General features: G+C 48.5%; 1 protein-coding gene across 1 annotated transcript in view; it reads right to left on the bottom strand.

The window, feature by feature from the left end:
* Positions 1-4,072: 4,072 nt before the first annotated feature.
* The window catches only part of LOC137627163 (uncharacterized), an 11,751-nt gene continuing 4,766 nt past the window's right edge, over positions 4,073-11,057 (bottom strand). The window contains exons 2-5 of the mRNA XM_068358237.1: positions 6,794-7,364; positions 6,180-6,299; positions 4,940-5,165; positions 4,073-4,212 (exon numbers count right to left, since the gene is read on the bottom strand). Of these exons, the coding sequence (XP_068214338.1) occupies positions 4,073-4,212; positions 4,940-5,165; positions 6,180-6,299; positions 6,794-7,364 (1,057 nt within the window). The remainder of the gene's footprint in view (positions 4,213-4,939; positions 5,166-6,179; positions 6,300-6,793; positions 7,365-11,057) is intronic.

Here is an 11,057-nt window from a genome sequence, read left to right as displayed (position 1 = left end):
TAGAGGGGAAGGGAGGTGGGGACTTTGTCAGAGATAAGGGGTGGATGGGAACTCCTTGGTAGAGATAATGAACATTGGCAGTGAAGGGAGGTAGAGACTTAGCAGATATAAGGCATGGATGGGGAGGCCTTGGCAGAGATAAGGAGCATTGGCAAGGAAGAGAGGTGGGGACCTCGGCGGAGATTAAGGGTGGAGGGGGAGGCCATAGCTGAGATAGAGGGCTTTGGAAAGGAAGGGAGGTGGGGACCTTGGCAGAGATTAGGAGTGGAGGGGGAAGCCTTAGCCGAGATAGGGGGTTTAGGCAGGGAAGGTAGGTGAGGACCTTGGCAGAGATTAAGGGATTGAGGGGGAGGCCTTTGTAGAGATAGGGGGCATTGACAGGAAAGGCAGGTGGGGACCTTGGCAGATATCAAGGGATTGAAGGGGAGGTCTTTGCAGAGATAGGGGGCATTAGCAGGGAAGGGAGGTGGGGACCTTGGCAGAGATTAGGGGTGGAGGGGGAGGCCTTAGCCAAGATAGAGTGTTTTGGCAAATAAGGGAGGTGGGGACCTTGCCAGATATTAGGGGTGGAGGGGGAGGCCTTAGCCAAGATAGGGGGTTTTGACAGGGAAGGAAGGTGGGGACCTTGGCAGAGATTAGGGAATTGAGGGGAAGCCTTTGCAGAGATAGGGGGCATTGGCAGGAAAGGGGGGTGAGGTCTTTGACAGAGATTTGGGGATTGAGGGGGAGGGCTTTGCAGAGATAGGGAGAATTGAGAGGGAAAGCAGGTGGAGACCTTGTCAGATATCAGGGGATTGAAGGGAAGGCTTTCGCAGAGATAGGGGGCATTGACAGGGAAGGGAGAGATTAAGGGTGGAAGGGGAGGCCTTTGACGAGACAGGGTGTTTTGGCAAGGAAGGGAGGTGGGGGCCTTGGCAGAGATTAGGGGATTGAGGGGGAGGCCTTTGCAGAGATAGAGGGAATTGACAGGGAAAACAGGTGGGGACCTTGTCAGATATCAGGGGATTGAAGGGAAGGCTTTTGCCGAGATAGGGGGTATTGACAGGGAAGGGAGGTGGGGACCAGGCAGAGATTAGGGGTGGAAGGGGAGGCCTTAGCCGAGATAGGGGGTTTTGGCAGAGAAGGGAGGTGGGGACCTCGGCAGAGATTAGGGGATGGAGGAGGAGGCCTTTGCAGATATTGGGGGCATTGGCAGGGAAGAGGGGTGAGGAAGTTGGCGGAATTAGGGGATTGAGGGGGAGGCCTTTGTAGAGATAGGGGGCATTGACGGGGAAGGCAGGAGGGGACCTTGGCAGATATTAGGGGATTGAAGGGGAGGCCTTTGCAGAGATAGGGGGAATTGGCAGGGAAGGGAGGTGGGGACCTTGGCAGAGATTAAGGGATTGATGGGAGGCCTTAGCCGAGATAGGGGGTTTTGGCAGGGGAGGGAGGTGGGGATCTTGGCAGAGATTAGGGGATTGAGGGGGAAGCCTTTGCAGAGATAGGGGCCATTGGCAGGGAAGGGGGGTGGGTAACTTGGCAGAGATTAGGGGATTGAGGGGGAGGCCTTTGCAGAGCTAGGGGCATTGACGGTGAAAGCAGGTGGGGACCTTGGCAGATATTACGGGATTGAGGGGGAGGCCTTTGCAGAGACAGGGAGCATTGGGTGGGAAGGGGGGTGGGGATCTCGACAGAGATTAGGGGATTGAGGGAGAGGCATTTGCATTGGAAGGGAAGGCAGTGGGGACCTTGGAAGATATTAGGGGATGGAGGGGAAGGCCTTTGCTGAGATAGGAGGCTTTGGCAGGAAAGGGGGATGGGGACCTTGGCAGAGATTAGGGGATTGAGGGGGAGGCTTTTGCAGAGATAGGAGGCATTAACAGGGAAGGCAGGTGGGGACCTTGGCATATATTAGGGGATTGAAGGGGAGGCCTTTGCCGAGATAGGAGGCATTGGCAAGGAAGGGAGTTGGGGACCTTGGCAGAGATTAGGGGTGGAGGGGGAGGTCTTAGCCTAGATAGGGGGTTTTGGCAAGGAAGAGAGGTGGGAACCTTGGCTGAGATTAGGGGTGGAGGGAGAGGCCTTAGCTGAGATAGGGGGTTTTGGCAAGGATGGGAGGTGGGGACATTGGGGGAGATTAGGGGATTAAAGGGGAGGCCTTTGCAGGGATAAGCGGCATTGGCAGGGAAGGGGGGTGGGGACCTTGGCAGTTATTAGGGGATTGAGGGGTTGGCCTCGGTCGAGATAAGGGGTATTGGCAGGGAAGGGAGGTGGGGACCTTGGCAGATATTAGGGGATTGAGGGGTTGGCCTAGGTCGAGATAAGGGGTATTGGCAGGGAAGGGAGGTGGGGACCTTGGCAGATATTAGGGGATTGAGGGGTCGGCCTAGGTCGAGATAAGGGGCATTGGCAGAGAAGGGAGGTGGGGACCTTAGCGGTGATTAGGGGTGGACGGGGATGCGTTTGCAGAGATAGGGGTCATTGACAGGGAAGGGAGGTAGGGACTTGGCAGAGATTATGGGATTGAGGGGTTGTCCTTGGCTGAGATAAGGAGTATTGGCAGGGAAGGTAGGTGGGGATCTTGGCAGAGATTAGGGAATTGACGGGGAGGCCTTTGTATAGATAAGGGGCATTAGTAAGGAAGAGCAGTGGGGAACTTGGCAGAGATTAAGGGATTGCAGAGATAGGGGCTATTGACAGGGAAGGGAGGTGGGCACCTTGGCAGAGATTCGGGTTTTGAGGGGGAGGCCTTTGCAGAGAGAAGAGGCATTGGCAGGAAAGGGAAGTGGGGACATTGGCAGAGATTAGGGGTGGAGAGGGAGGCCTTGGTCGAGATAGGGTGTATTGGCAGGGAAGGGAGGAGAGACCTTGGCAGAGATCAGGGGATTGAGGGGGGGGGGCCTTTGCAGAGATAGGGAGCATTGACAGGGAAGGGAGGTGGGGACCTTGACAGAGATTAGGGGATTGAAGGGGAGACCTTTGCAGAGATAGGGGGCATTGGCAGGGAAGGGAGGTGGGGACCTTGGCAAACATTAGGGGGTTGGGGGGGAGGCCTTTGCAGAGATAGGGGGCATTGACAAGGAAGGGAGGTAGGGATCTTGGCAGAGATTAGGGGATTGAGGGGAAGGCCATTACAGAGATTGGGGGCATTGACAGAGAAAGGGGGTGGGGACTTTGGCAGATATTAGGGGATTGAGAGGGAGGCCTTTGTAGAGATACGGGTCATTGACAGGGAAGGGAGGTGGGGACCTTGACAGAGATTAGGGGATTGAGGGGGTGGCCAGTACAGAGTTAGGGGGCATTGGCAGGGAAGGGAGGTGGGGACCTAGGCAGAGATTAGGGGATTGAGGGGGAGGCCTTTCCAGAGATAGGGGGCATTGTCGGGGAAGGGAGGTGGGGACCTTGGCAGAGATTTGGGATTGATGGGGAGGCCATTGCAGAGATAGGGGGCATTGACAGAAAAGGGAGGTGGGGGCCTTAGCGAAGATCAGGGGATTGAGGGGGAGGCCTTTGTAGAGATAGGGGGCATTGACAGGGAAAGGAGGTGGGGACCTTGACAGAGATTAGGGGATTGAGGGGGAGGCCTTTCCAGAGATAGGGGGCATTGGCAGGGAAGGGAGGTGGGGACCTTGGCAGAGATTACGGGTTGAGGGGGAGGCCTTTGCAGAGATAGGGGGCATTGACAGGAAAGGGAGGTGGGGACCTTGGCAGAGATTAGGGGATTGACAGGGAGGCCGTTGCAGATATAGGGGGCATTGGGAAGGAAGTGAGGTGGGGACCTTGGCAGAGATTTGGGGTGGAGGAGGAGGCCTTGGTTGAGATAGGGAGTATTGGCAGGGAAGAGAGGTGGGGACCTTGACAGAGATTAGCGGATTGAGGGGGAGGCCTTTGCAGAGATAGGGGCCATTGAAAGAGAAGGGAGGTGGGGACCTTGGCAGAGATTAGGGGATTGAGTGGGAGGCCTTTGTAGAGATAAGGGTGATTGAGAGGGAAGGGAGGTGGCGACATTGGCAGATATTAGTGGATGAAGGGGGGAGACCTTTGTAGAGATACGGGGCATTGGCAGGGAAGGATGTGGGGAACTTGTCAGAGATTAGGTGATTGAAGGGGAGGCCTTTGCAGATATAGGGGGCATTGCCAGAGAAGGGAGGTGGGTACCTTGGCAGAGATAAAGGGTGGACAGGGAGGCCTTGGTGGGGTTAGGTTGTATTGGTATGGAATGGAGGACGGAACCTTGTCAGAGATTAGGGGATTGAGGGGGAGGCTTTTGCAGAGATAGGGGTCATTGGCAGGGAAGGGAGGTGGGGACCTTGGCAAAAGATTAGGGGATTGAGGGGGAGGCCTTTGCAGAGATATGAAGCATTGACAGGTAAGGGAGGTGGGGACCTTGGCAGAGATTAGGGGATTGAGGGGGAGGCCTTTGCAGAGATAAGGGGCATTGCCAGGGAAGGGAAGTGGTGACCTTAGCAATTATTAGAGGTGGAGGGGGAGGCCTTGGCCGAGATAGGGGGCATTGGTAGGGAAGGGATGTTGGGACCTTGGCTGAGATAAGGCGATTGAGGGGGAGGCCTTTGCATAAATAGGGGACATTGACTGGAATGGGAGGTGGGGACCTTGGCAGAGATTAGGGGATTGAGTGGGAGGCCTTTGCAGAGATAGGGGCCATTGACTGGGAAGGGATTTGGGGACTTTGGCAGAGATTAGGGGAATGAGGGGGAGGCCTTTCCAGAGATTAGGGGATTGACAGGGATTGAAGGGGAGGCCTTTTCAGAGATAGGGGCCATTCGCAAGGAAGGGAGGTGGATACCTTGGCAAAGATTAGGGGATTGAGGGAAAGGCCATTGCAGAGATAGGGGGCATTAACAGAGAAGGGAGGTGGGGACCTTGACAGAGGTTAGGAGATTGAGGCGGGAGGCCTTTTCAGAGTTAGGGGGCATTGACAGGGAAGGAAAGTGGAGACCATGGCAGAGAATATGGGTGGCGGGGGAGGCCTTAACCGAGATAGGGGGTTTTGGCAAGGATGGGAGGTGGGGACCTTGGCAGAGATTATGGGTGGAGGGGGAGGCCTTTGCAGAGATAGGGGGTTTTAGCAGGGAAGGGAGGTGGGGCCCTTGGCATAGATTAGGGGATCGAGGGGGATGACTTTGCAGAGATAGGGGGCATTGGCAGGAAAGTGGGGTAGGGACCTTTGCAGAGATTTAGGGATTGAAGGGGAGGCCTTTGCAGAGATAAGGGGCATTGACAGGGAAAGCAGGGGGCAACCTTGGCTGATATTAGGGGATTGAGGGGGAGGCCTTCGCAGAGATAGTGGGCATTGACAGAAAAGGAAGGTTTGGGATCTTGGCAGATATTAGAGATTTGAGGGGAAGGCCTTTGCTGAGATAGGGGGGACTGGCAGGGAAGGCCTGTGGGGACCTTGGCCGAGATTAGGGGATTGAGGGGGAGGCCTTTGCAGAAATAGGGGCATTGACAGGGAAGGTAGGTGGGGACCTTGGCAGATATTAGGGGATTGAAGGAGAGGCCTTTGCAGAGATAGGAGGCATTGGCAGGGAAGGGAGGTGGGGACCTTAGCAGAGATTAGGGGTGGAGCGGGAGGCCTTAGCCGAGATAGGGGGTTTTGGCAAAGAAGGGAGGTGGGGACCTAGGCAGAGATAAGGTTTGGAGGAGGATGCCTTAGACGAGATAGGGTGTTTGGCAGGGAAGGGAGGTGGAGACCTTAGCAGAGATTAAGGGATTGAGGAGGAGGCCTTTTCAGAGATAGGGAGCATTGGCAGGGAAGGAAAGTGGGGACCTTGGCAGAGATTTGTGTATTGAGGGGTTGGACTTGGCCGAGATAAGGGGTATTGTCAGGTAAGGGAGGTTAGGACCTTGGCATATACTAAGGGATTGAAGGGGAGACCTTTTCAGAGATAGGGGCCTTTGGCAGAGAAAGGAGGTGGGGACCTTGACAGAGATTAGGGGATTAAGGGGGAGGCCTTTGCAGAGATAGGGGTCATTGGCAGCGAAGGAAATGGGACCTTGGCAGAGTTTAGGGGATTGAGGGGGAGGCCTTTGCAGAGATTGGGGGCATTGACAGGGAAGGGAGGTGAGGACCTTGGCAGAGATTAGGGGATTGAGGGGGAGGCCTTTATAGATATAGGGGGCATTGAAAGGGAAGGGGGGTGGGGACCTTGGCAGAGATTAGGGGTTGAGGAGGATACCTTGGCTGAGATTGCAGGTATGGGCATTGAAGGGAGATGGGGAACTTGGCAGAGATTAGGGGGTTGAGGGGGACCACTTTGCAGAGATAGGGGGCATTGAAAGGTAAGGGAGGTGGGGACCTTGGCAGAGATTACAGGATTGAGGGGGAGGCCATTGGAGAGATAGGGGGCATTGGCAGGGAGGGGAGATGGGGACCTTGGCAGAGATTAAGGATGGAGGGGGAGGCCATAGCCGAGATAAGGGGCATTGGCAGGGAAGGGAGGTGGGGACCTTGGCAGAGATTAGGGGTGGAGGGGGAGGCCTGGCAGAGATAGGGGGCATTGGCAGGGAAAGGAGGTGGGGATCTTGACAGAGATTAGGGGATTGAAGGGGAGGCCTTTGCAGAGATTGAGGCATTGACAGGGAAGGGAGGTGGGGACCTTGGCAGAGATTAGGGGATTGAGGGGGAGGCCTTTGCAGATATAGGGGGCATTGAAAGAGAAGGGAGGTGGGGACCTTGGCAGAGATTAGGGGTTGAGGTGGAGGCTAGGGTGGAGGCCTTGGCCGATATTGGGGGTATGGGCATTGAAGTGAGGTGGGGACTTGGCAGAGATTAGGGGATTAAGGGGTTCACCTTCGCAGAGATAGGGGGCATTGAAATGGGAGGGAGGTGGGGACCTTGGCAGAGATCAGGGGATTGAAGGGGAGTCCATTGGAGAGATAGGGGGCATTGGCAGGGAAGGGAGATGGGGACATTGGTGGAGATTAGGGATGGAGGGGGAGGCCTTAGCCGAGATAGGGGGCATTGGCAGGGAAGGGAGGTGGGGACCTTGGCAGAGATTAGGGGTGGAGGGGGAGGCCTGGCAGAGATAGGGGGCATTGACAGGGAAAGGAGGTGGGGATCTTGACAGAGATTAGGGGATTGAAGGGGAGGCCTTTGCAGAGATTGAGGCATTGACAGGGAAGGGAGGTGGGGACCTTGGCAGAGATTAGGGGATTGAGGAGGAGGCCTTTGCAGATATAGGGGGCATTGAAAGAGAAGGGAGGTGGGGACCTTGGCAGAGATTAGGGGTTGAGGTGGAGGCCTTGGCCGATATTGGGGGTATGGGCATTGAAATGAGGTGGGGGACTTGGCAGAGATTAGGGGATTAAGGGGTACACCTTCGTAGAGATAGGGGGCATTGAAATGGAAGGGAGGTGGGGACCTTGGCAGAGATCAGGGGATTGAAGGGGAGGCCATTGGAGAGATAGGGGGCATTGGCAGGGAAGGGAGATGGGGACATTGGTAGAGATCAGGGATGGAGGGGAGGCCTTAGCCGAGATAGGGGGCATTGGCAGGGAAAGGAGGTGGGGACCTTGACAGAGATTAGGGGATTGAGGGGGAGGCCTTTCCAGAGATAGGGGGCATTGGCAGGGAAGGGAGGTGGGGACCTTGGCAGAGATTAGGGGATTGAGGGGTTGGCCTTGGCCGAGATAGGGGATATTGGCATGGAAGGGAGTTGGGGACCTTGACAGAGTTTAGGGGATTGAGGGGGAGGCCTTTGCTGAGATAGAGGGCATTGACAGGTATGCATATGTATAATTCTTTAAGCAGGAATTTTCTTTCTTTTTTGTCCATTTAATGTCCATTTATAGGACTCCACTGGAACATGATTGCATGTGGCATACTTTGTATTGAAAATTCCCGTTAAATTTTCTAATTTATTTCGTCATTGGTTTTTGTTCCTTTATCTATCATATTTATTTCCACCTATTTCCTATTTCTCTTTTCTCCTTTGAGAAAATTTTCTAAGCAACAATCATTCTTGCTATGAAGGAAATAGTTTGATTGTTTACACAGAACATAAATCTAATTTATCAATGCGAATATCTCCTTTAATAATAATAATAATAATAATAATAATAATAATAATAATAATAATAATAATAATAATAATAATAATAATAATAATAATAATAATAATAAGTAAAAAAAACTCTTATTGCAAAGATCTCATTTAATAAGAATTTTGATGATCACAACAACAAAAACAGTAATAATATCAAATTACAAACGATTTTTTAATATCTCATTTAATAATAATAATAATAATAATAATAATAATAATAATAATAATAATAATAATAATAATAATAATAATAATAATAATAATAATAATGACCAAAAATTATTTCACTCCCTACTCTTCCTTCCAGAATTAAAAAAATCCTTTCTAATAATTTCAATGCCAATTAACAGATATTGTACCTAAAATATAATAATAATAATAAAAAAACGCATTCATATTATAAGAAAAACCTTTGAGTCTGCGATAACCTGTTCATCCTTAAATATGACATCTTAGCGAGAGGGACTGACCCGTCCCATTGACAGATGCTGAAGTGTAAGATCAGCTAATCTATAATTCAAATGCCGTCGTCAGAATACGTTGGAACTAGCACACAGGTGAACCCTTCGGGGAATGTAACGTGATATTCTTTCTTACATATAACATGATATTCTTTCTTACTAAGTATTTTTTATGAGAAATGTTTGGATGAATATGTCCTTCGTGTGAAGCAAATGATCTAATTTCTTTTTCATTCTGTAAAGTGATGTTAAATAACTAACTAACTAACAACTACAACAACAACAACAACAATAATGATAAGAAGAGCAATCAGAGATTTCTAACCTCCATCAATGGATATTGCTAAGATTTACCTAAACTCTACGGACATCACATCCAACTGTTCATGAATATAGTAGATGGTGAAAAGTGCAATGTTGATCCAGAATCGTGATCTTGATCCGTATCACCTCTAAAATTTCATGGTTTCTTCCGATGCATATGTATCCATTGTTAAAATTTGGAGAAAATCCAATACGTCATTTTGTTTTGACGTACTCTTTGAATTCATGAAAAATCTCCAAAAGTTGAAGTCCATGATCTAAGATTTATCTGTGGTGGAAATTTCGTCAAAATTCGTCAACTTCTTTTGACGAAATCTTGACAATTGTGAAAAATGCAAATCCGGATCTAGATCCGGATCATCTCCAATAATTAATGAGGTCGTCCATAACCTACGAACTATCTGGTGTGAAAATTTCGTCAAAATCCGTTGAGCAGTTTTGACGTAATCCTGTCCACAGACACATAAATAAACCGACTCGAAAATATAACCTACTTGGTGGAGGTAATAATACAGTAATAATAATGATAAGCATTATAAGGATGATGATGCAAATATCAATAATAAAACAATAACATTATTATCATTACTATTTCTAGCTAAGCTACAACTCTAGTTGGAAAAGCAGGAAGCTAAAAATCCCAAGGGTTCCAACAAGGAAAAATAGCCCATTTAGGAAAGGAAATAAGGAAATAAACTAATTGAACAAAGAACGGTAAATTTAATAATAGTAATAATAATGACAATAATAATGATAAATAGAGAGATAATAATAATAATAATAATAATAATAATAATAATAAAGAATGCTTTACCTATGAAACATGTTCTTCCGCAAAAATGACTTATTTAGGTAAAGTTCTGATAATTTTCTAATTTGATAATGCTTATCCAAGAATATGTTGAATCCCGAAATAACTATTATCTAAAAAAAATATCATATTTAGACTTTTTAGTTTTAAAGAATATCTGAGTAACTTAATAGCTAAAGTTTTTTTTTTTTTTTTTTTTTTTTTTTTTTTTTTTTTTTTTTTTTTTTAATAGATTGCGTTTTAGTGAATATTAACACAGATACCCGGCGATACCCGGGTGTAGGATTAAAAAGCAATGTTAGTATATGCAACTGGTCAATTCTTGTATGTTAATCTCTGTGATGACTCCTTCTGAACAACATGTGTTTTACTCCTCGATACTCTTATTCCTCAAGATTTCATTTATGGAAACTGCATCTATGAAGATGAAACATTTCCTATGATATTTGTAACAAAGGCAGCCTAACTTTCCCTCATCCGCGAACGTCGCAATCCAGGAGGTTTATTCTTCCATTTCAGAGCACCACAGTGATTATATTTTTCTGTCATTATGCCAATTTGTACTATCTCTTCTGTTTCATACCTATGTCTTGAGTAATGGGTGAAGGCACCAAAACGCTATTATTCTGCATCAAACGAGCGTGCTCTAACTTCTGCACGCCTGACTCTATCAATAGAGCGATTATTCTCTTCTTCTTCCGGTGTTTGTTGGTTTTACTGAGCAATCATTCTCTGCTTATTAGTCTGAGGTCGAGTTATACTTTTATTTATTTTCCCTGATTTCTTAATGCTTCAATTCTTTGTTGATTATTTTCAAGGTGAGATTTTCTTTGGTCTTAGTCTTTTTCATGCGTAGCTGCCATTCTGCTGGTATTAATGTTCCTTTTAAATGAATTTTTAAAAATGTGAGGGTTCTGCCCGGCCCCCACAGTTCTCCTGGGTGGCATTTAGAGATTTCAGACTTCCTAAATTGTCTTTCTCAGAAATTTATACATCATCATCAAGTGCGGGGTGTTCGATGTCGAACGGCCGTGGCCCTCTGCACAAAACTTCTCCATTCATTCCGGTCTTGAGCCTTCTTTTCCAACTCCACCATCGTTAGCCCGCACATCCCCATGATATTGTCACTCAATCTAGTTTTAGGCCTTCCTCTCGTTCTTGTACCATAGACTGATCCAATTAGTAGCGTTCTTTCCAGAGTATTGTGTTTCCGAACCTGGTGTCCAATAAAAGTTAGTTTTCTTTCATCCAAAATGTCAAGTAATCTTTTTTCGATATTTAGTCTTTTTCTCAATCCAGCTTATCCTAAGGACTCTTCTGTAACACCATAGTTCAAAACTTTCTAATCTTTTCCGATCTGTAGCTTTTAAAACCCAACATTCTGAGCCGTATGATGCGATGGGGAAAACAAGT

Source organism: Palaemon carinicauda, chromosome 35, assembly GCF_036898095.1.
Source record: "Palaemon carinicauda isolate YSFRI2023 chromosome 35, ASM3689809v2, whole genome shotgun sequence".
Taxonomy (NCBI): domain Eukaryota; kingdom Metazoa; phylum Arthropoda; class Malacostraca; order Decapoda; family Palaemonidae; genus Palaemon; species Palaemon carinicauda.
Note: the sequence above shows the minus strand (reverse complement) of the source record. Positions and strands in the feature narration are given on the sequence as shown.